Here is a 23,263-nt window from a genome sequence, read left to right on the forward strand (position 1 = left end):
GATGCATCGTGAGGACGAGACGATCGATACTCTCCATCAGACTTTGCGGGAACTCGGCGCCCATCTCCTCCAGGCTCTGCTTGAACTCGGCGAACGAGCCGCATTTGAGATGCTGGTCGATGACGAACTCGGCGAGGGTCTTGTCGCTGACGCCCAAGTGGTTCTGGAGCTCTCCGGTGATTCGCGAGACGAGCGAAAAGAGCTCCAGAGACTGGAGGTCATCCATGGCGGATGCTGTTCTTGTTTTCTTGTTTCGCAGTTGGGGAGGGGCAGGCGGATTGGGGTTCGCGTTGAGTAGATGGAAAAGTCTTCAATACAAAGGCCGTCCGAGATGGCGAGGAGGGTTGAGTCATTCGCTCCAGGTGGTTTTATGATGGGGGCGAAGGACAAGTTGATCTGCCCGGTTTGCTTCAATGTCCGTGCTGCCGGACCTACGACGGCACCGAAATGGACGAAGCTCACTGGCGCGGAAAATCGTTGTGGCGTGTTCGGGGTAGTCCGCCACCGATAAGATAAGACGCTGGCAGTATGTTTGTATGTATGTCTCCTCTACTAAGTTACACCCAGCCTCAGAAAAAGATCAAATTGACGAAAGCGCAGCATACAATGGATTAAGAAGCTTTCAGGCGGGAGCTTTCGATTTATGCCAAGAGTCATGATGAGAAGAAACAGAGTCAAGAAGTAACAAGATCAAAAAAAGCTCGCCCGCCAGCGCAGGCTACGAAAACCCCTCTTATCCCCGGGTGTTTTCATACCATTGAATCTCGACTGGTAGAGCCAGCGTCTGGAAGTGCCAGCCGAGACTCGAACGCAGGACCTGGGCGTTTACCTCTACGATCAGCGGCAGCGTTTCCCAAGTACGCCACAGGCTCTGCTGGTTACCGATTTATAACCGGAATAGATATATATAGGAGGATTGTGTTCCCTCTTCGGTAGGCGGTGTAGACATCGCCCGGACGTAGCTCGGAGGTATGTACAGCGCTACACCGCCGCCTGAGTTGTGCCGCCATCTAATGCATCAAAATACGGTGACTGCGGAGTAACTACCTAGTTAACTCGACTCTTGACTGCTTCGTTCTGTACAGCTTAGCACGCCTTGCACGTGTGACGGATCAAGCGAGATTCAACTCTTGGTTATTCGGAGTAGTGTTATCTCTGTACATACGTTCCTTTCCTCAGTTTCTAGTGTACAAAAATTCCGCAAGGATCATGATCATAATCCACCTGAGTTCTCTATATACAGAAGAACCTAACATGATAGGCACGAACATGCGCTACGACTCATTAGATAAGAGCCCCTTCAACTATGAATCTAGTGAGATCCTCCTTGGGCTCTTGACTGTTCCTGGGTCTGTTCCTCCTGGGCGGGTTCTTCCTGGGCACCATCTTCCTGGGCACCATCTTCCTGGGCACCCTCTTCCTGCAGATTAGCATCTTCCATAGGGTCGTCCAGCACAGGGTCTTCCAGTAAGTCGTCTGTGTGTAGCGCGTCGTCTTGCGCTTGATCATCAAGCGAAGCCATGCCGCTACCATAGGTCGTATCGGCGAACTCGGCCAACAGTTGCTGTTGTTCCAAACTCTGTCTCTCGATAGCGAGCTGCCGTCGGAGAGAAGAGTCCGTTCTGAGCTGCTTGTTGGCGGAGAATTCTGTCAGAGCCCGGACCATCCTTTCTTCCAACAACTCCTTAACGTGCATGGCCAGAGTTCGGTCTGTGAAAATGCCGCCAAAACGGAAGCTCAGCCAGAGATATAAGACGATTGACTTGTGTAGAGATTCCAAATCTAGGGTGTACTGTTTGTTGGCTGAAACCTCTTTTTCGAGGATTTCCAGATTGAGGCTCGAAAAGCTTATGAGATGACCGTTCGAGTTCTCAGCAACGGCGCGAGCGAACTCAATAGCTGCATCCTTGCCGATGACATCCTTGACGTACATAGGTGCGGCCATGAGAGTCAGTTGGTCAGGTATGCGCAGCCCTTCGACGGCATCAATGACCTCAGCGTTTTCGAGCTGAGCGCGAGGATCACACAAAAAGAATAATGGATGTACTTGTGCGAGCGACCAAATGCGCTTGATCAAGTATTCCAGGGGGGTGTTCGCCGGGTAATGAGCCGAGAACTTCTGGAAGACAGAGTCCGGAGCCTGCAAGCCCGCGGCAACAAGGGGAGGGGGCTCTATCTCCATTGCCTGCTTGATGTAAGGTAGATCAACTTCCTCGAGGGATGTCACCCAACCGACATTGTCTTCTTTATCATTTTGAGAAACTTTCCCGTGCTGCACAGCAGGCCTGTAACGACCTGCTCGTCCTCCGATCTGCTTGATCTCTGGTACAGTGAGCCGCACAAGCCCTTGCGGGAGCTGCTTGGTCACGGTTTCAAAAATGATACGCTTGCAGCTCCTAGAAGACGCGATATTAGTATCTGAGAAAGTCGGCGACTACCAAAAGCAACTTACAGATTGAGACCCATGCCAATAGCGTCGCTAGCAACTAGAAAGTCGTAGTCATTGTCCGGATCGTTGAAGAGTGCAGCCTGCTGGGTTCGAATTTCGGCCGGCAAACTCCCATAGACGATAGCTGCTCGTTTCCCCGTGGTCCTTTCAATCTGTGCTTTCAGAGCGTGAATTCCAAGACGCGAGAAGGAGACAACACAGTCCCCTTTCTGAAGATTGTTTAAGTTGCCTCCGAGACTCTGCTTGGCAACTTTCAATTCGTTCAGTCGTTCGTAGCGGTGGATCTCGAGTTTGTCACCAGTTAGAGCTGCCAGCTCTCGAATCAAAGGAACCGCTCGCAGTTCACCACAGAGATGAAGTTCTTGGACGCGAGCACCCAGGAAAGCACGGGTCCAAGCCCACCCACGCCGAGTATCACTGATCATTTGGATCTCATCGATGACACCGACTTCATATGACTGTCCTATGCTACACATCTCCACCGTATTGCTAACAATCGCTGCCGATTCATCACCATCACCTTCGTAGATCTTAACTTCATCACCAGTGATCAAGCTGCAGGGGATTCCGGCCGTCGTAAAGCGCTGGTACACTTCCTGGGCCAATAGTCGCAAAGGTCCAGCATAGAAGCCAGACTTGGACGCTTGCAGGCGTTTTAGTGCATGGTACGTCTTCCCCGAGTTGGTGGGGCCGACGTGTAAGTGTATTGTGCGCTGGATGGCGCGCGCTTGCGGGAACAACTCCGTCGGACGTCGCATGTCAGCCAATATCTTCTGCCGGACCTGGTTCGGTGTCCCATATTCCGCCGTGATATCTTCCGAGTACGTCTGGAATTCTATCTCATCTCTCAGTCCCCTGACTCCATAATTGCTGTAGGCCTGATGCAGGGCATTCTTGAGGCGGCGCAAGGCACCCGCGGCTGGAGGAGTTTTGCGATCGTCTAGTTTGCATGCGTTCAGCACCTGTCTTTCAAAGGCATCCCACCTCTTCAAGGATGTCCAGTCTTTCGCTCTCGTGAGCTTGGTGCGATAGCCTTCGAGACTTTGTTTGACGACCGCCACAAAATCAGGTCCGGTCGATCTTAGGCGATCTGTGGGAGGAGACTTAGCACGAGATGCATTCTTTCCTTGCTCTTGCTTGGCCCGATTGCCTCTATTCTTTTGTCCCTGATGGTAGTGAGAGGAGAAGAATTAGCATTGAATCAAAAGAATTCAGGAACAAGTGCTTGGCCATACAGCTTTTCTCAGCAGCACTGGCGAAGTTGCAAAGGTCCGATTCGCAGGACGGACTATTGGCTGCAGTGTGCACAAAAGGCATCGACTGCCTTTGCTGCTCCATAGGCGCATGCCTGACGCAGAAATGAGAGATTGAGGCCTATGCTATCGTGAAGTGGTATGTTCTTTCGTTCCGTAATCGAATGGCAAATCTGGTTGTTGAACGGGATCGTCCAACCAAGGCGTGAGGGCGCAGGGACGGGACGATATTATCACACTTATCACACTTATCACACTTATCAGGGTTGAAAGACTGGGAAAAAGAGATTAAATGTGAAGAATATTAGCAGAGAGATAGAAGAACACAGCAAGCTCCCTCTTAGAAATCCCCTCCGTCATTAATTCGCCATCGATAACGTTTTTTTTTTTTTCTGCCTTTACTCAAGCTGCGGCGGCGATAGAGTAACTTGGAAGACTTCCGAGGCGGGAGCGAGTGGCTACACCGCCTTCCCAAGGTTTATCCCCTGCGGCGGAACTTTGGAAAGCATAAAGTTCTAGGCAGCGGAGGAGAGAAGAGGGAAAGAGAGGGAAAAGGTGGGGACCGGACGGGACTCGGAGCTCGAGGGGTCTCAAACCATCTGCTACGTTTCATAAAGATAACTTACCTCAGTTAACTTAACTCAGTATTATCATCATCACCCCCTGATTGATCTTCGCGCAGCGCCCCTGTCGCTTGCTTCAACTTGTCTCTTACCTTGCTTGGCTGCTAGCTTGCATTTCCTTAACCCCCTCTGGTCTGCTGCCTTAAACTGCCTTAGCACCCCTCAATCCTCACCCCTCTTCCCAGTGTTGTGAGGTACAAGTTACAAGTCTATGCCCCAGCGGAGGGCTGCCCGTCAGCCAAAATGAGCGCCTCAATCCTCAACATTCAGCGCGACAGTAAGTCACTGGGTTATTTTCTCGTGCGCGCAATATTTCTCGTACTAATTTCTCCCTTTCTTTTCTTCAGTCATCCTGAACACCATTCGTTACGCGGCGGGGAACGAGGTACGGTCTCTCGCTCATTGCCTCTCCTGATAGTTCCGGCCCCCTCACCACTCTCACAATCCGCATACCGCTGACGTCGGGCGCTTGTAGTGGAAGGTCCTAGTCGTGGATGAGACCAGTCGGAAATTAATCGACAATGCCGTCAGCGAAGATGATATCCTCAACCTCAACGTGACCAGTAAGCGGAACTTCATGCCGAATCTATACATGTCGGTAGGCGCTAACTGGCCGGTTCCCAAGATGTCGAACAGATCGAGCACCGGCGCCCAACAAATGCCTCTATGGATGCGCTGTACATCCTCTCCCCCCTTCCGCATATTGTCGACTGTTTGATGGCCGATTTTGAGCGGAAGAGATACAAGAAAGCATGGCTGGTTTGGACGTCCTGTTAGTCGCAGCATTCCTTGGGTGTTATGGTTGATGCTGACGTACGGGGCAGTCCTCGATCCGCAACAACGAGCTAGACTAGACCGGTCGCAGATGGCGCATGATAATATCGCCAATGTTCAGATCATGAATGCCGATTATTTCCCCCGCGAATCCCGCGTCGTGACATTCCGGGATCCATGGAGCTTTCCAGTTCTGTTCCACCCTGGTTGCAACCATTTGATCCGTACGCACTTGGAAGGACTGGCTCAGAAGGTATGGCAAAAGCTTTAGCTCCACGGACCAGCTTTGCATGCTGACAACGGCGGGAGATTGTGTCTCTCTGTGCAAGCTTAGGAGAGTACCCGATCATTCGGTACTATCGGCCCAGGACCCCAACCCACGAGGCCGGCGTATTGTGCTCACACCTGGCCCGCTTCATTCAAAACGAGCTGGATCAATTCGCGCAATTTCAGCGGGACTTTCCGCCCCCATCGTCTCGCCCTCGCGGGGTTCTCCTTGTTGTAGACCGCTCGATGGACGTCGTAGCGCCTCTGCTCCATGAGTTTACATATCAGTCCATGGTGCATGATCTGCTGCCCATCAACGATGGGGACAAGGTCACGTACAAGACCGTCATCAATGAGGGCGGCGCCAATCAAGAAATCAAAGAAATGGAGATTAATGAGCAGGACAACGTATGGGTTGAGTACCGACACATGCACATGAAGGACGTACTGGGGAAGCTGGGCGAAGATTTCGCCAAGTTTCGAGCAGCCAACCCTCAATTCGCGGAAGAGTAGGCTTTTCTCCCATAATGTTCTCCCCTCCGATCCTATGTCCTAAAACTGACATGAGTTCCAGCAACAACAAAGCGAACGTCAACACAATCAAGGATATGCTTGCAGGCTTGACTGAGTTTCAGCAGGGCCGCGATGCATACACACTTCATTTGAACATGGCACAAGAGTGTATGGAATACTTCCAGGAGCACAAGCTTCTGGAGGTCAGCTCTGTCGAGCAAAGCCTGGCAACCGGCATGGATGAGAACTACAAGAAGGCCAAGCATCTGGGCTCCCAGATTGTTCAACTCCTCGATGATGAAGCGACTCGACAGCCGGAACGACTGAGACTTTTACTACTTTATATTATCTACCGAGGCGGACTGCTCGCCGGAGACATCCGCAAGCTCATGGCACACGCGCAACTTCCACCGCAGGACGGGGAAATCATATCCAATCTGGACCTACTTGGCGTGCGTGTAGAGAAGCCCCTAAAAGATGACAAGCCTCCTGTACAACCGCTATTTACTCGGAAGCCGCCAACGGCAGTCGACATGGAAGAGGAAAGTTTGACTCGTTACGATTTGAACCTCAAGTTGATCTTGGAGGACCTGGTGCGAGGCACCCTTGACACGACTGTCTTCCCACCCACGCGTCCACACACCGAAGGCGAGGGCTCGAATCCACATGACGCCTTGTCGCAAGCATCTCTCCGGAGCGCGAAACCCACGTGGGCGCGAACGCGCACAACCGGCGAGCAGCCTCGCCAGCGCATTATCGTCTTCATGGCGGGTGGCGCGACCTACGGCGAGGCGCGTACATGCTACGAGATCTCGCAAGCACACGCCAAGGATGTCTACCTGGCCACGTCCCATATGCTCTCGCCGGGGCTATTCCTGCGACAGATCGGCGACCTCAGCGTCGACAAACGACGGCTGGACATCCCGGCCGAGCGGCCGAAACCTATGGCACCTGCTCATCTCTTCGAGAAAGAAGCGCCCCCGCCACCTCAACCTCAGGCGAAGAAGCCCGTCGCCGCTGCCCCGCCTTCGGCCGCAATGGCCTCGATGTCACTTGGACACAAGGCTCCCAGCGGCGGGCCGAGTCCGGCTCCGGCTCCTACCAGCTCCAAGCCAGGCAAAGAGCACAAGGAGAAGGAGAAGAAGGAGAAGAAACGCCACCACTTTTTCCGATAGACTGTTCTGCCACTGTTGCCCCGTAGCCCTCTCCATAGCTCAACCCTGATCTCATCTAGCGCAGCTGTGATACCAAGTTCAATTGTCTGTTAGTTTCGAGCTATCTCCGGCCATAATTCATCTTAGCAAGATCAGCAAAGCAAAGTGTACACACATTCAAGGCAAGGGAAAATAATTCATGGACAATAAACAATAGAGGGTATCTAAACGTACGCCACAGAAACAAGGCCACTAAACATTCCCAGAACTCCCCTCCCCTCGCCAAACGAACTCAACCACCCCCAAGATACCTCAAAACCCTCTCATCCTGGTAGAACAACTCGCGCAGCCTCTCCCCGCGCTTCCTGGCATCCACCTGCCCCCTCCGCACCTCCTTCGCATTCAACTTCTGCACTTTCCCACCGCCCCTGGTGCCCCCGGCATCCTGACCGCCCCCGCGCCTCCGTCTTTTGTGGTCCCCCTCCTCATCCGATGCTTGGCCTGCACCTCCCAACCCCACCGTATCAACCTTCACTTTCCCTTTCACCGGCGCCACGATCCCCTCCCGCCCCGGCGCCCCCAGCCCCAGCCTACTGTCCGGGTCCCAGCCGTAGGCGGCCAGGTAGCGCAGGCCCGGGCGGGTGCGGTCCAGGTGCGAGGGCGGATGCGAGTGGGTGAGGCAGAGTTGGTGCGCGAGGGAGGCTTCGTGGGGGCGGGGGTGGGGATGGGGGGTGGTTTCTGCTGCGGGTTGGGTCTCTGATGAGGATGCTGCTGTGTAAGGGAGGTTGCAGATTTGGCAGATTTGAGATGTCGGGTTCGAGTTGTTGTGTTCGAGAGGGGGAGGGGTGGTGGTTGATGGTGGTGTTGGTGCGGGGTGGGATTGTGGACTCGCTGCTGCTGCTGCTGTAGCGGTGGTGGGGGTATTCGTGGTGGTGGTGGTGGTGGTGGTGGTGGATGGAGCTGTGGCTGGGTAATCTACTGTGGACTCTTCCGGGGTAGGCGTAGCGGATTTCGAGAGGACAATGGAGAGGTATTTGTTCGCGATGGTGGCGCCTGTCGTTGTACTAGGTGCGGTGGACGCGGCGGCATGGCGGTGGAGGGCGGCGTCGGTGGTGTTGAGGTCGGGCCCGTCGGAGGAGCGCACGAAGGGGACGCGCTTGCGGCGGATCCCGGCGCCGAAGACGCGTTGGTCCTCTAAAGGGAGGAAGTAATCTTCTTCTTCTTCTTCTGCGGGGTTGTTGTCTGGCATTGTAGGTCTTGTGGTGGTGGTGGTGGTGTTGTCGAGAAGAAACCGACAGGTAGATGAAAAAGGCAGGAGAAGTGACGCACTGCAGTGGCGGGAGATCGGCCGCTAAGCCGCAACCTCCTCCGCGCGGCCGCCGGACGGGCCAGATTTGTTGGACTTCATTTCGGGTCATCTTTGTCTTCTACAAATCCCCAGGCCAACTCCCTCCTTTTCTTAGCCGTGGTCTCTCCTTTACCTCGAATCTTGTCTTCTGTTTGAAGCCCTGCACTGTCGTCGTCCCTCCACCACCACAATGCCCATTCCCCTGATCGTCCAGGGTGTCACCGAGGGTGTCTCCTCCATCCCCTTCGCCTGGACGATCCTCAAGCTCACCCCCTGGATTCTTGTGATTGCCGTCCTGAAATTCTACTTTGGCGGCGCCCGCAATTCCTCGGAGCGAGTGATGCACTCCAAGGTCGTTATGATCACGGTACGATTCCCTTTAAACCCCCCCCCCCCCCCGTCTCTCCGAACCTCTCCCAACAATACTCCCCCAAGAACATCAAAACTAACCCCCAAAAAAAGGGAGGAACATCCGGCATCGGCGCGCAAATCACACAATCCCTCGCCGCCCGCGGGGCGCAAATCATCCTGCTGACGCAACACAGCCCCTCGGACGTGTTCCTGGTGGAATACATCGAGGACCTGCGGCGCACGACCAACAACCAACTCATCTACGCGGAGCAAGTGGACCTGTCCTCGCTGCACTCGATCCGCACCTTCGCCACCAAATGGATCGACAACGTCACGCCGCGCCGGCTGGACATGATCATCCTGTGCGCCAGCACGAACCCCCCTCAAAAGACCCTGACGGACGACGGCCTCGACGAGGAGTGGCAGGTCAACTACCTGGCCAACTTCCATCTGCTGAGTATCCTCGGCCCCGCGCTGCGCGCGCAGCCGGCGCACCGCGACGTGCGCGTCATCTTCGCGGGGTGCTCGTCGAGTTATATCCGGGCGGGCGCGTTTGATTTGCGGACGGTCGAGGATGTGATCAATCACCAGGTGTTGCAGCAGCAGCAGCAGCAGCAAAAGTCAGCGGCGGCGGGGCAGAAGGTCGGGAAGAGTGGTAACGGGAAAAAGACATCTACAGCCACCAACCACAACAATAGGAAACAAAAGCAGAGGTCGGAAAGTCTGTTCGGGATGAGCAAACTCGCCCTCATGGTGTTTGCGCACTCGTTTCAGAAACATCTCAACGCCTTCAAGCGGCCGGACGGCCACCCTCCGGCCGCGCGGGTCATCATGGTAGACCCCGGGTTCACGCGCACGCCCGGCATGCGGCGCTGGATGACGGGCGGGTCGCTGTGGGGTCTGCTGGGGTACCTGGTCACCTGGCCGGTGTGGTGGCTGGTGCTCAAGTCGCCGCAGCAGGGGGCGCAGAGTTTCCTGTACGCGGCGATGGAGGCGCGCTACGGCCGCGACGAGGGCGGGTGGATGATCAAGGAGTGTCGCGAGGTGGATGTGGCGCGGCGGGAGATCCAGGACGAGGCCGCGGGCAAGTTGCTGTGGGAGTTCAGTGAGAAGATGATCGAGGTCAAGGAGAAGGAGAGTGCCGTGCTGCGGGCGCGGGCCAAGAAGCAGGCGGAACTGGCGGAGGCGGCCGAGCAGAAGGCCGCCGCCGCGCCCAAGGCACAGACCCCTGGGTCGAGGAGGAGTCGGAAGGGCAATGGCAGTAGCGAGAGTGGTAAATAGACTGGCTGTATATATGGTGCGATATTTTCGGGGAGGTTAAGAGTGGAGTGCATACATGCATAGTTCTGGAGTTTAGGTAACTATTTCAAGACATCTCATCTATCCATCCACTCGCAAGACAACAACAACACAGCAAACACAGCAAGTGCGATTACACCAGGCATATCTCCAAGAAAGGAAATTCGTCTCATTCAGATCAAATCTATTGATGCGATTTTGGTTCTTCCGCCGTCGCCAAAGACATGCTAATTAAATCAACAGTAGGTAAGGTAGGTATCATTTACGATCAAGTTTAGTTTAGTTCTTAAGCTTCTCGAGGAGCTCGGCGGGGGGCTGTTGCCGGTATCCCTCAGGGTTGTTGCGGGTCCAGAGCCAGAGATCCTCGCAGGCCTGCTCGAGGGTGTGCTCGGCCTTCCAGCCCAGTTCCTGGATGGCCCGGCTAGGGTTGGAGGTGAGGTTCAGGACGTCACCGGCACGGCGGGGGGCGACCTCGTAGGGGAGGTCGCGGCCGACGGCGGCGGAGAAGGCACGGATCATCTCGTAGACCGTGCTGCCCTTACCGGTACCCAAGTTCCAGGCACGGACACCGGGGTTGTTGGCGCGGAGGTAGTTGAGGGCCTTCAGGTGGCCGTCGGCCAGGTCGAGGATGTGGATGTAGTCACGGATGGCGGTTCCGTCGTGGGAGGCGTAGTCTAGCATGGTGTTAGTTCGCTGGTGAGAGGAGAGGAGAGGGAATCTGAACGTACCATCGCCGAAGACGAGGAGCTTCTCACGCTTGCCAGTGGCGACCTGGGCCAGAAGAGGGAGCAGATTGTAGGGGACACCCTGGGGGTCCTCGCCCATGATACCACTGGGGTGAGCACCGGCGGGGTTGAAGTAGCGGAGCAGGGCACCGTTCCACTTGTTGGCCTCGGCCTCCTTGCCGGCCTTGATGGCGTTGTTGCGCTGAGCGTTGATCAGATCGGTGATAGCGGTCTCCACGGCGAACTTGGTGTTGCCGTAGGGGTTGGTGGGACCCAGAGGGCAGTCCTCGGGGATGGGGATCATGTTGGGGAAGCGAGTGGCGTCGCCGTAGACAGTGGCGGAGCTGGAGAAGACGATGTTGGTGACATTGTTGCGGACCATGGAGCGGAGGAGGCAGATGGTGCCGTAGACGTTGACGTGCCAGTAGTCCAGCGGCTTCTCACCGGACTCTCCGACGGCCTGAACACAGGGGAAATGTTTAGTATAGTACTTGCAGGTGCAATGGCAAAGCAGACGGGTTAGACGCACCTTGAGAGCAGCGAAGTGGATGACGCTGTCAATGTCGGGGTGGGCCTGGAAGACCTTGTCGAAAGCCGCCTCGTCGGTGACATCGAGCTGGGCGAACTCGGGCTTCTTGCCGCAGATCAACTCAATGCGGTTGAGAGCCTCGGCGGAGGAGTTGTAGAGGTTGTCAGCGACAACGACCTTGTAGCCAGCCTGCAACAAGGCAAGGGTGGTGAAAGAGCCAATGTAGCCCGTGCCACTGCGCGGTTGGGGATTGCGGGGTCAGTTCCAGTTCCGGCTGTAAGAGATTGGGGCGCAATGGTAGAACTTACCCAGTGACGAGAACTGAACCAGCAGACATGATGAAGGAGGAGAATTGGATTAGATGGCGGAGGGGGGAAAAGAGAGAATTGGAGTGAGGAAGGGGAGGGGGGGGGATGAGGGGATTGGGGAGAAAAGAAAGGGAACAGGAACTAGAAACAGGAACAGGACAGTAAGACGGGATATTTAAGGAGGAGTGAGTGGACTCATTGGGATTGGACTGGGAAGGGAAGAGTTGGCTCAGGCTGCTTTCGAGGATGGGAAACATGGTGGGGGGAGGAGGGGAGGGAGGCGGGCACAGGCATTGCAGTGGGTGGACTGTGGAGGCCCTGGAGGGGCTTTCCGGAGGAGGACCACTGCACCAGGTACCGTTTCGGTATGGTCAGAATGGTCAGACTCCCTATTTCTCCGTCTACACCGCCCGGCATAACCCGGTTTTGTAGTGGTATTTCCGGGTATGATGAGGTAATTTACTTATCGGGGGCTGACGCGGGCTGGTCTCGATTTGTCTGTTGTGTCTGTCTGGTCGCAAACAGACCATCCATTGTCTCTCGGCTGCACAAGTCAATTGTCGGCATAGAATGACACCGGTTGAGTAATCTACAACTTCTTGCTCCCTCTCATCTATCCTCATTGTGTATGTCCAACACACCCCGTTCAGTCTGTACAACAGTCTTACCTGTTCCTATCAACACAAAGAATTGCTTGTGCCCCGTTGGCTGATGATCACTGCAGTGCTTCCCAGACAATCCTCCCCGTAATGAGTGGTCAACGGGACGATCCAATCCACCCGGTTTAATTTACCCAAACCATCAAACCACGATCATGACACTTTTCAGGGACAATTCTCTCGGTCTCAGATGGGGAGACAGTCGCCGACTCGCCAGACAATAACTAACAAGAAACCGAACAGGGATGGACTGATAGCCAACAGCCACAGCCACATGCAAGCTGCAGGCCCGATGCATATGCCTGCCCTGCCGTAGCCGAGTCAATTCTCGGTCCGACTCGCTTATGACAGGGAAAAATAAATGAATTAGAAAAAGAAAAAGGGAAAGACATGCAGGAGACTACCAATCCTTCATATCCATGGAAACACCAACGGTCCAGCACCCTGGAAATAGTAATCTATCGACTCGCGCACCTCACCAAAACCATGCATCTTTAACCGACCTCTCCAGTCCAGGCTGAACCCCAATTAGCACGAGCGGGTCGGCGGTTCCACTGCGCAAAGTGGATCTGTGCTGTGCTCCTCGAGTTCAGTTCCGAGGGTCTTCTGCCCGCCCCCCCCGTGTGTAGGTTACAGGTTGCAAGTTGCTGCCAGTCAGGAAAGGAAGAAAGAGGTTGTCTGGCCTAATTCCTACTATCGATGGCACCACTGCAACGCTCGCCTGTGCTAACTTATATATCGGCTTACCTAGCCTAGTCTCGCCTGGGACTAGACTCCGGGGGCTGGTTCGGCTGTACATTAGTTCCTGTAGTAGTAGTCATATTACTGGAATCTTTTGCTTGCAAGTCCTGTCTACTTGCCTAAGACTATACAGGTGCCGCCGCTTTCATAACGGCAACACGTGACTCATCCTTCTATACTCTTATACTCCTGGACACCTGACGCGAAGAAAACCACCCGGCCCTTTCGTCCTTGGGCATTGTCTCAAGCTACAGATGAAAGGCTGATTTGCTCTTATGGGGATCCAAGCTCGAACGTCACCGCCGCCGCCTCGTCCAGTTCGTTTCCCAGATTGGGACAGGCGTGCTTCGTATGTGGCGGCTGTGGCTGCAATGACTGAGGGCTGGGAGATCGCGCGGGAGAGGCGTCTCCGGGTCGAGGTCCAGTGTTTCAACCCAGTCTGCAAATGTGGCCGGGGTCCGGTTACTGTGGTGGGAGAAATACCCAATGGAGTGGGACGAGTTCGATCGACCCTTCCGGCAAGACTTGGTGAAGCAGAGTTGGTGGCGACGGCAGGCAATGCGCGTCATGGCGAAGACGTGGATCGAGGGGATGGTAGTTTCAAGAATGTTGCGGAAGTTCCGCCAAATGGCCGTGAGGGGCCCTGGAGCGTTCGGAGCTGTCGGGAAGATTCTCCTTGAGATTGAGTGCCACCAGGGTCAGCACGCGCAGACTTGGGGCGGCACTGCGCAGAGAAAGCGCAAGGTCGGATTGGGTGACTTCGACCCAGTGCAGGTGCAGCCTCATCAGGCGGGAGAACTGAACCTGGGGGGGCCATTCTCTCCGGCGTGACAAGAATGTGGATGCGCTGGAAATATCGGCAGGCAAAGACGGGCAAGGTGGCGCGATATAGAGCCTTGCATGTCAGTCGCAGGGCATATAGATCCAGGTATGCCAGGCACGTTGCAATCGCATCGAACAACTCTGGTGGGAGGGACTCCATTGTGTGCGGCAGGTCAGATGCAATTGGGGAGTTGGAGACCAAGGGGGAGAGGGAAGAGGATGAATGCCTCGTAAGTGTGTGTGAAATTGTGCATTAGTGAATAAATGGAGTGGGACTGACCCCGTGGAGTATAACCTTGGATAGAGCATCAGAAAGGGAAAGTTGCTGGATTTCTGCTGAAACCTTGTTGAGTAGTCGAGGAGGCCATATAATTACTTTATCTTATGTAACCTTTATAAAGATGTATTGGTGTTTGGGTAAGGAACATATTGTATAGGAGTTTTGGTGATAACCACAGCTGTTCGTGAAGTGCGTGGTGTTTGGGAAGTGCTTGGCCTCCTCTACTAGTAGCAGCCGCAGCAGTAGTAAATTAGTATTCAACGGTGCGATCATGTCTTTTTCCATTGGATCTTGCATAAGCATAACAATATAATCAAATAGAATATGGAAGAAGAGCTATCCACACGACTTTCGGACATGTCCCCCAAATCTCGCTGTAGGACATCACTGAACAAAACTAATAAAGTACGTACGTAAAGTTGGTAGGTAATACATCATTGAAGAATGCACCTCGCATTCACCACCGCCAAAGGTTGGTCGACAGCTCATTTGGGCCTGTCTCCCTCCAATTCTGCGTCCGAGAGCACCAACCGACCCTGCCTGTCAGCTGTCTCTCTGTCTCTTTCTTGTTCTTCGGGTTTCAAATACCCCGGGTGCAGTTCTACTAAGCAGTAGATCACGTCTGCTCAACCCTTTCAGCACGAACAACGGCATGCCGCTTATGGCAGACTGCGATGTGTCTAGAGGCAAACCCGCTCATCTATGGGCCCAAGTCTGCCCGGCCTGACCGACACAAGGTCTCAAAGGTCATGGAGTACCCAGCATTTAGATCAGGCCTCATCACTATGTCCTCTCTGGCTTTCTAACCCAAAAGTTCAACGTCCAGACCGATGGCCCGCATAAACAAATTAACGTTTCCGAGACGCTGGCTGGCCATGTCTGCAGGAAGCGTCTTGCTGTACGTAACAGTTTCCATCACACGATCTCTGTAGAGGTAGTTAGCATCGAATCGATGGGTCATAGAAAAGCTTCAACTTACTTCACGGCAATGACTAGGCGTTGCTGCTGATCGGGGCTGGCGCCAATACCGACGGCAGCCAAGAATTGCCAGACGTACATATCGTCACCGGCATTGATGGAACTGGGGAAGATGTCGGCAAATGTGGGTTCCAGTGTGTCGAATAGCACGTTGAATTTCTCAACCCACTGCTGCCAATCTCGCTCTGAAGCTTGGTCGGCTTCCTTCACGATTTCCGCGCGGCTCAGGAGCATGGTTAGGATTCCTAGTCCGATCCTGGTCTTGGCCACCAGCTGAACATGGGTCTGCGCAATCACTAGTCCCAACAATCCAATGATGATATTGAACGGAGCCTCATTGACGTAGCCAAGAAGGCTCGGCATGACCGTCTGAGAAAAGAGGTCGATGGCTTCGCGGACGACCGGAGACGGCTGAGTCTCACCGGGCATAAGCTGTGCGCGTCGGACCACGTCCAGAGTGTCCAAGTGGACAACGATCATGGTAAGGATCGTGACGCGTTGTTCCTGGTCAATGTGACGGAAGATACGGGGAATGGCCTTCTTGCCCTTGGGGTAAGAGAGGAAAGCGATGAACGGGTGAGGCGTGTTAGTGTTGGGGACAATCGGCTCCATAACCTTCAGTTCGCGCCACAGTTTCTGGTTGAGCGAGCGAACATTTTGCCGCCACTCCATATGCTTCTGAATGGCCTCGGGGTCATTCTCGTCTGGGGGAGGAGGCATGGTGCGCTCCATATCTTCCATTTCCATCAGCGTGCTGTAGACGCCCTCGATGTTGGTCAGGATAGACTTCCGGTCGCTCAGACTCAGGTCGGTCTGAGGCTTCTTGGGTAACTTGCCACCCTCGGAGCTCTCGGGCCGCTTGAGGTTGAGCATGGGCTTCGGAGCCTTCGCATTGCCAAAAGAGATCTTGCCCAAGCTACCTTCAATGATGAGTTGTTTGTTCTTGGGCTTGGCCTTGGCAGCCTCGACGGCCCGCTGAACTTGCTGCTGCATTCTCTGCATGTGGTTGTCGGCATTCTGGAACTGTCTCCGGTTGCCGTGACCACCGAGGCGGTTACCAGTCTGGAGGAGATACGTCTGCGCAAAATGACCGAGAGGTTGATGAGGGTGTTGCCGAGGAGCACCGCGGATCTGGCTGTAGACCTGATAGTAGAAGTCTTCCGCCAAGACAGCTTCGGAATCCGTGTCCACGACATTACCTGCGGCAGCCACCAGTTGTTGGAGCTGGATACGGGTAATGAAGTTCTTGTCTTGCGGAGTCATCAGACCATTGCCCTTGGAAAGGAGGAAGATCTTGTGGTTTCGCTTGGCGCGCTTCGCATCTTCCATCAAGTATGCCACTCGTTGCTCTTCCGACAGATGCATCAGCTGTTGAGGATTGGTGATCACGGGTAGCTGGGCGTTGTTGGCCCGCATGCTCTGAGACGGCGGTGGAGGCTGTTGTTGCGGGGCTTGAAGGCCTCCCGGTGGGATCATCTGACGTTGAGGCGGCCCCATGTGCTGCGGGGGAAGATTGGCATTTTGCAAGAGGTGCATTGGCATGTTGGGAGCATGCGGAGCAAGCGGATACGGGTCGGAAACCATCGGCGGCTGGTGCAACAGCTGCGCCGGAGGCGGCACCCCCTTGGCAAACTGAGCGTGCAGAAGCTCAGGTGGCAGCTGTGCGAAACCTTCGGGCAGAGGAGGCATCTGAGCTCGCTGAAGCGGGTGGGACGGCTCGGGCATCGACTGAGGGAGAGACACCGGTATCTGGCCAGGCAGTGACGACGGGTATCGCCGCAACTGCGCCTCTACCTCCTCCAAGCTGAGCATCTTCTTTGCCCGTGCCTGGGCCTGAGCCTGAGCCTGCGCTTGAGCCTGAGCCTGAGCCTGAGCCTGCGCCTGTGCCTGTGCCTGAGCCTGTGCCTGTGCCTGGGCAATCATCATTGGCGTGGGTTCCGGTTTCTTCTGAACACCCCAGACGCTCGACTTGGCCTGGAGATCCGGGATATACCCGGGATCCGAGTACTTCTCATAACCGGTCCGTTTCGGCTGCACAGCGGCAGCGCTCACAGCAGGATCGGCAATGATGTCTGCAGTGGCAGGGGCGGCAGCAGGGGCTCTGGGCTTCTGGAGACTGTAGCGTATTTGCTCTTCGCCGATGGCATCGGCTACCTGCGCGGTCTTCCCAAAGAAATCGAAGTCCTTTCCGACAGGAGGAGCGCCGAGGTCGTCGCCGAAGGTGTCGTCGTTGAAGGCATCCTGATCGTCGTCGAGCTGGTCGCCCAGGCCATCGTAGGTATCCTCGAAATCAATGCTATACGCGTGTACCAAGCCCGTTAGTCATCTTTGGTGCAAGCCAATGGATTGTAGAAGGAGGGGGACCTTACGCATCGTCATCCTCGTCGCCGCCTCGGAATCCTTGAACAAGACGGGCGCGAGCGACCTCGGCGAATGGATCAGGGGTCTCGAAAATGCCCCGGCGCTCGGAAGGAGCAGCCCGGTCCCTGGGCAGGGTGGTGTCAAAGCCGAAGAAAGACATCTTCGGCAGAGGCAGGTTGGTTGGGGAACAGGGGGGCTGGTGGCTGGAGAGAGAGGGGGAGGAATTACCACGGCATAATTGTGGTGCGGGATGAGGTTCAGAGCCGGTCTGATATCACCCGCCTGACTAGGTGGGTTTAGGCTTAGCTGTGTTAGCCTGAGTGCCTGAGGCATGAGTACGTGAGGCGGTCAAGTTCTGCAGAAATAAGGTGCACTGCAGCCACGCCACCGCCTGGCGGCCACCCGCCCAACAACACGAAATGATTGTAACTGAGTTACTGAGTGGTAACACCCTTCCGGCAAATCGTTGTCAACACAGCCACAGCTCGGGCTACGGAGTACTTCTACCACAATAGACACGGGCTATACGAAGCTTTGGGGGCAATTTCCTAAGATCTACAAGGACGTTTCTATACATCAGTGGATAGATAGATCTTGCGGCTGCAGTCAATATGATAGACTCGAGCACGATCCCCGAGTTTAACTCTACCAACAAAGATGCAATAGTTAATAATTACTTAATAGTCAAAAGAGAACAGAAACAGGCTTGAGGAGTGGGTGGTCAACTCCCGAACAACGTACGTGGTCTGGCCAATAACCATCGGCGAGGTTACGTCGCCTCCGATTGACTACGGAGTATGAGAATTCCCATTCATTCATTCATCCATTCATGCTCCGCCGCAGGGCTGACCTTGTTCGTCCGCTTTTACTCTCCGTAGCGAACAGACGGTTTCCTCTCCTCTCCTGAATTAAGATTACTATAATTTCCCTTTGCTCCCTTTATTTATTTGATTTTTTTTTGTGTCTTATCAGCCCCTCCTCCTTCTATTTCCCCCTCCCCCTTGTTTATGTTCTACCCGGTCGCAACAAACCCGCGGTTCGGGAAAGACTCATACAAACACTGGTGAGAGATCGAGACCGTTGCCCCATAATAATTACACCACCCACCGCACCCTGTTCATCTCCGTGCTTGTCGCCGATCATCTCGAGACTTTCTGGCAATTCCGGCGCCTAGTCTTCCTTCCACTTCGTCCACTTCGTCCACTGCGTAGTTGAGATCTTACTGTGGGATCTCAGGTCTCCAGCTCTTTTCTTTTCCCTCTTCTTCACTTCATATTGTCGCTCGCTTTTTCCTCTTTATTCCCCAATTCTCCAGGCCACGCGGTCCCTTGCGAAAGGTCTCCATATTTACCACATTCACTCCGCTCTGCGCCAGTCTAGCCACGTCAACAGACTTGAGATTTTGAAAGCACAGAAACCTCGGTGATCATGGCTCTAGGGCCAGTTCGATATCTCCTGTTTGCTGTCACAGTCAGTTCTTTTTGGTTTTCTCCCAATCTCCTTTCATGGCTGACCCGATGCGCCTAGGGACTGGCACTTTTCTTCCTGATATCGAGAAGCGCAATCCCGATCCCGGAGCAGATCGGCTCGAAACTCAACTATGGATCCTCCTCGTCCTCGTCCTCTTCGTACTCCCAGAGCGATGCCGCCGCCGCATACTCATCCAACAAGGTCATCCCCGCGGCCGACCGCATGAACGCAACCTTTGTCACCTTGGCCCGGAACAGCGACCTTTGGGAGATGGTCAAGTCGATCCGCACGGTGGAGGACCGGTTCAACCGCAACTATCACTACGATTGGGTGTTCCTGAACGACAAGCCCTTTGACGATGAGTTCATCAAGATCACCTCGGCGCTCGTCTCCGGAGAAACCCATTATGGCGTGATTCCCAAGGAGCATTGGTCATACCCCGAATGGATCGATCAGGAGAAAGCGAAGAAGGTGCGGCAGGAGATGGGCGAGAAGAAGATCATCTACGGCGATTCGGAAAGCTACCGCCACATGTGCCGTTACGAATCGGGCTTCTTCTTCCGCCACCCGTTGATGCTCAACTACGAATACTACTGGCGTGTGGAGCCCAGCATCGAGCTCTACTGCGACGTCCCGCTGGATCCGTTCCATTTCATGAAGGAGAACAACAAGAAGTACAGCTTCACGCTCAGTCTCTACGAATACTATGACACGATCCCGACCCTCTGGGACACTACGCAGAAATTCGTCGGCGAACACCCGGAACACATCTCGAGCGACAACTCTATGGGCTTCTTGAGTGACGATGGCGGCAAGACCTACAACAAATGCCACTTCGTATGTATATCTTTCGGAATCACTATCAAGGGCGTGGCTAACTCGATCTATAGTGGTCCAACTTCGAAGTCGGAAGCCTGGAATGGTTGAGATCGAAGGCGTACATCGATTACTTTGAGACCCTGGACCATGCCGGTGGTTTCTTCTACGAGCGGTGGGGTGATGCCCCGGTCCACTCCATTGCTGCCGGTCTGCTTCTCGACAAGGACCAAATTCATTTCTTTGATGAGATTGGCTACTATCACGTGCCATTCACCCACTGTCCAACCGAGGAGAAGAAGAGACTGGACCTGAGATGCTCCTGCAACCCTAGCGAGAACTTTGATTGGAAGGGTTACTCTTGTAAGTTTGACTATCTCACCGGGTAGGTGTCGGGTTACTTACCATTGCTCGTAGGCACATCTCGGTACTTCCAGATCAACAACCTGGACAAGCCCAAGGGCTATGAGGCCCAAACCTGACTCCGCATGATTGGATTAATTTTGATTTCGGCAATCTTCATCTGCGGTATTTTAGTCCTACTCAACAGAAAATCCCGGGTATTAGTGGTCAACAGAGCAGGTCATCTGGTTGACCACGTACACGCTGGCTGGGAGTCCATTCAGCCGCGGAGGAAGGCCTAAAACATTACGGTTTTACAGTACAGTATTGGGGCGTTTCCGACTGACCCAAACATGATTATTTCGCAATTTTCACCCCTTCAACCCCTACTTTCATATTCCCCCCCGTGTCTTGGAGTGTTCGAGCCTCGGTGTTATCGGTCTCACATGTATTGTCATGGAGGCGGTGGTTATTTCTCCTTCAATTTTTTTTCGTCCCGTGTCATTTTGCGGCGAGCATCACGATTTTCAAGTGGATATCTGATAAGATGGAAAGTGTTATCTTTTCCAGAGACTGTCTCATAAATGTACATAGCTGTTTTAACGATGAACCGAATGCCTTTGAAGATGAAAACGAAAAAAAAAAGAAAGCAACCAAAATAGTACAAGGATAGAGCCCCCCTGCAGGGAGATCAACTTATCATCCGGCTAGACTCAACCATAATTCCCCGATGCACGCAGCCCCCAGTTTTTGCGGACGTTTAGTCCGTCTTGGGCTTCTTCGTACCATACTTAGATCTGGCCGTCAAGCGATTGGGAACACCACCCTGTAGCAGCCACCATTAGTGAACCGCGCTCAACCCTTTTCCAGAGGCGAGAGCAACATACCAAATCCATAGCCCCGCGAACCAAGTGGTACTTCACACCGGGACAATCGGGGGCTCTGCCACCTCTGACCATGACGACACTGTGCTGCTGGATATTGTGACCTGGATCGTGGGAAAAGAGACTTGTCAGCCATGTCGCTAATAACCAATTCCCCATGTAAACCCGCTCATCTCCCGGAGCATACACAACCCAGAGATACATCACATCCCCAGAAACCAGAGAAGGGAACAACGTAGAACCCACCTTCACCAGGAATATAGGCCGTGACAACCTTGCCGCTGCTCAGCCGCACACGGGCCGTCTTTCGCTCCCCGGAGTTGGGCTTTTTGGGCTTCGTGATACCGGTCTTGAGGCAGACGCCCTTCATCTGGGCGCGGCCGGTCACGGCGGGCGACCGCGAGCGCCGGGCCTTCTGCGCCACGCGGCAGCCGCGGCGGACTTGGTTGTAGGTCGCGGACCTGGACGGGGAGGTGGAGAAGGAGCGGCGCGCCGCTGCCGCCGCGGCGAGGGCGATTTGTGAAGCGGGGGTTCTGGTGGTGAGGGCTGCGAGAGCGGTGGGCGTGCGGAGGACGGGGGTGAATCGGGGGACAGCAGCAGCAGCAGCGGCAGTGGCAGCGGTCTTGATGGAACGGATGGGGGTGGTGGTGGTGGTGGCGGGACGCTGGACGAGCGTCCGGAGGGTGCGCAGGGCGAGGGAGGAGATGAGGGCGGGCATTCTGGCGGAGGTGGTTTGTGAATGATGCTATCCAAGCCGGACTCCCAGTCTCAAGGTACGAGACGTTCGAATTTCCTTCGACGGGAAATATGGGGCCACGTGACTTGGGGTCGGGGGATGGAGAATGGCACGCAGCAGAGAGTTTTTTGCGGGATGGGGCGGTGTGGTCGGCCGGAGGAGCTTGTGGTGGCAGAGCCGGACGCGCCAGTCGGGAGGGAGCCTACGCTGGCTCGCTGCTACTATCGATGTCAGAGCTAACCTTACCTACATTACCTTCTAATCACTCCGACTTGAACCATCATCCATCTACCCTCACCTTTCTATCCCATCCCCCTCCTCCTCTTCTCTCGCTTGACGACCTACACCAGCAACGCAATCATTGACTATCCCCAACCAAAACACAAATTATCCACACCACCGCCACAATGGTACGTCCACGTCCACATCCATCCCCAAGGGACCTCCATCAACGCCCTCATTATCCGCCGCTATGAACCTCATCCCATCCCATCCCAACCAAACCCAACCAACAACCTCAAACCCCCTCCCCCTGTCCCTTCCCAGCCTCCATCCTCATCACACCTCCTCCACCTCCCCCACCCTTATCCCCCTGTCCCCCCCCGGAACAACCAAACTAACAACCCCCCAAGTCCCTCCGCATAGCCCCGCCGGCCGCCCACCCAACCTCAACCAGCAACACGACGACCCGCACGCCCTCAGCGCACGTCTCGCTCCCTCACCCATCGAAGGGCGCCCCCTCGGCGCCGGGGCTGCCCGACACGCTCCGGAACAACCTGACACTACCAGCGGCCCGGGGCCCGCCGTCGGCGCAGACGGCGACGCCCAGCTCGGCCCACCCGCTCGAAGCGCGCCTGCTGGCCTGGCGGGCGACCCAGGAGGCCCTGAAGATGGAGTCGCTGCGGCGGGCGTACGGCATCGCCGAGCCCATCCGCCGCGGCATGGAGCTGAAGATCGTGCGGGATGGGTCGTTCCGCCCCGCCGTCATTGGGGGTACGCAGAACAACGTGCATGAGGATATCTTGGTGCTTGGGGGGCGGGATGCGGAGGTCGGGTGGGAGGATATCTTTAAGGGTAAGTCTTTCCATGGTGGTAGGGAAGGGCAGAAGGGGGGGGTTAATGGGTGGAAAGGTACGGCTGCTAACTTTGCTTGAACTACAGGCGACGAGTTCCGTGAACCCCCAACTTTCCATGATGAGATGGAGAAGAGATTGCGTATGGATTAGAGCATAGATTGCTTTGGTTGGGACTAGGGTTGAGGGTATTCGTGCTATGGTATCTTTTTTTTTAGGTTTCTATGTTCTTCAACGGTTCGACTGAATGGGATTGTGTTTCAGATTCTATATGACGCGGTGGTGCAGTCAGCGTCGGTGGCAGTAGCCTTTCACACAGTAAACAAATGGACTAGCTACAATCCAAGTACGCATGGATCTGCGGCGATGGAAACAACAGCATGGTTCATAATATATGTGCAGTTGTGGTAGTTTGTACATCATGTGATTCCCGGGCGGTCGCCCGGCAAGACACTATTGTGGACATCTGAACACGCTTCAAGACAAACCGGCGCCGTGTACCACAGCG

The 23,263-nt window shown here is 54.8% G+C and overlaps 10 protein-coding genes across 10 annotated transcripts; 5 read left to right on the forward strand and 5 right to left on the reverse strand.

Moving 5' to 3' along the window:
• Positions 1–1,312: 1,312 nt before the first annotated feature.
• Positions 1,313–3,795, reverse strand: BO66DRAFT_325427 (ATP-dependent RNA helicase SUV3; the record flags this gene model as incomplete). The annotated part of the gene is made up of 3 exons (XM_025643869.1): positions 1,313–2,396; positions 2,453–3,606; positions 3,685–3,795. 3 exons carry the CDS (start codon positions 3,793–3,795, stop codon positions 1,313–1,315), a joined length of 2,349 nt encoding a protein of 782 aa, XP_025503011.1.
• Positions 3,796–4,294: 499 nt separating this feature from the next.
• BO66DRAFT_392684 (Sec1 family protein) lies at positions 4,295–7,217 on the forward strand. The gene is made up of 7 exons (XM_025647582.1): positions 4,295–4,602; positions 4,673–4,710; positions 4,801–4,888; positions 4,951–5,097; positions 5,150–5,352; positions 5,409–5,875; positions 5,941–7,217. The coding sequence occupies exons 1-7, from the start codon at positions 4,569–4,571 to the stop codon at positions 7,052–7,054; spliced, it is 2,091 nt and encodes a 696-aa protein (XP_025503012.1). The 5' UTR covers positions 4,295–4,568; the 3' UTR covers positions 7,055–7,217.
• Positions 7,218–7,325: 108 nt separating this feature from the next.
• BO66DRAFT_284196 (putative G-patch domain protein) lies at positions 7,326–8,255 on the reverse strand (the record flags this gene model as incomplete). The annotated part of the gene is made up of 1 exon (XM_025643103.1): positions 7,326–8,255. A coding segment is annotated over one exon (930 nt), but the record flags the coding sequence as incomplete, so codon positions are not given.
• A 316-nt stretch (positions 8,256–8,571) lies between these two features.
• BO66DRAFT_376368 (putative oxidoreductase) lies at positions 8,572–10,013 on the forward strand (the record flags this gene model as incomplete). The annotated part of the gene is made up of 3 exons (XM_025645701.1): positions 8,572–8,748; positions 8,844–9,299; positions 9,402–10,013. 3 exons carry the CDS (start codon positions 8,572–8,574, stop codon positions 10,011–10,013), a joined length of 1,245 nt encoding a protein of 414 aa, XP_025503014.1.
• Positions 10,014–10,047: 34 nt separating this feature from the next.
• Positions 10,048–11,750, reverse strand: BO66DRAFT_392685 (NAD-dependent epimerase/dehydratase family protein). Its single transcript, XM_025647583.1, has 4 exons — positions 11,594–11,750; positions 11,286–11,520; positions 10,760–11,216; positions 10,048–10,705 (listed from the first exon to the last, which is right to left on the reverse strand). The coding sequence occupies exons 1-4, from the start codon at positions 11,620–11,622 to the stop codon at positions 10,311–10,313; spliced, it is 1,116 nt and encodes a 371-aa protein (XP_025503015.1). The 5' UTR covers positions 11,623–11,750; the 3' UTR covers positions 10,048–10,310.
• Positions 11,751–13,038: 1,288 nt separating this feature from the next.
• Positions 13,039–14,475, forward strand: BO66DRAFT_429550 (uncharacterized protein; the record flags this gene model as incomplete). Its single annotated transcript, XM_025650460.1, has 4 exons — positions 13,039–13,767; positions 13,857–14,045; positions 14,217–14,232; positions 14,417–14,475. Exons 1-4 carry the CDS (start codon positions 13,480–13,482, stop codon positions 14,473–14,475), a joined length of 552 nt encoding a protein of 183 aa, XP_025503016.1. The 5' UTR covers positions 13,039–13,479.
• A 422-nt stretch (positions 14,476–14,897) lies between these two features.
• Positions 14,898–17,594, reverse strand: BO66DRAFT_439584 (deadenylation-dependent mRNA-decapping factor PAT1; the record flags this gene model as incomplete). Its single annotated transcript, XM_025651164.1, has 3 exons — positions 14,898–15,021; positions 15,075–17,369; positions 17,443–17,594. 3 exons carry the CDS (start codon positions 17,592–17,594, stop codon positions 14,898–14,900), a joined length of 2,571 nt encoding a protein of 856 aa, XP_025503017.1.
• A 1,268-nt stretch (positions 17,595–18,862) lies between these two features.
• On the forward strand, positions 18,863–20,202 carry BO66DRAFT_439585 (glycosyltransferase family 15 protein; the record flags this gene model as incomplete). The annotated part of the gene is made up of 4 exons (XM_025651165.1): positions 18,863–18,904; positions 18,962–19,741; positions 19,795–20,083; positions 20,138–20,202. 4 exons carry the CDS (start codon positions 18,863–18,865, stop codon positions 20,200–20,202), a joined length of 1,176 nt encoding a protein of 391 aa, XP_025503018.1.
• Positions 20,203–20,609: 407 nt separating this feature from the next.
• Positions 20,610–21,719, reverse strand: BO66DRAFT_392689 (mitochondrial 37S ribosomal protein uS12m). The gene is made up of 3 exons (XM_025647584.1): positions 21,193–21,719; positions 20,950–21,050; positions 20,610–20,888 (listed from the first exon to the last, which is right to left on the reverse strand). The coding sequence occupies exons 1-3, from the start codon at positions 21,662–21,664 to the stop codon at positions 20,823–20,825; spliced, it is 639 nt and encodes a 212-aa protein (XP_025503019.1). The 5' UTR covers positions 21,665–21,719; the 3' UTR covers positions 20,610–20,822.
• Positions 21,720–21,927: 208 nt separating this feature from the next.
• BO66DRAFT_392690 (proteasome maturation protein) lies at positions 21,928–23,135 on the forward strand. Its single transcript, XM_025647585.1, has 3 exons — positions 21,928–22,092; positions 22,315–22,756; positions 22,844–23,135. The coding sequence occupies exons 1-3, from the start codon at positions 22,090–22,092 to the stop codon at positions 22,906–22,908; spliced, it is 510 nt and encodes a 169-aa protein (XP_025503020.1). The 5' UTR covers positions 21,928–22,089; the 3' UTR covers positions 22,909–23,135.
• The last annotated feature ends 128 nt before the right edge of the window (positions 23,136–23,263 follow it).

Source organism: Aspergillus aculeatinus, assembly GCF_003184765.1.
Source record: "Aspergillus aculeatinus CBS 121060 unplaced genomic scaffold BO66scaffold_30, whole genome shotgun sequence".
NCBI classification, from domain to species: Eukaryota; Fungi; Ascomycota; class Eurotiomycetes; order Eurotiales; family Aspergillaceae; genus Aspergillus; species Aspergillus aculeatinus.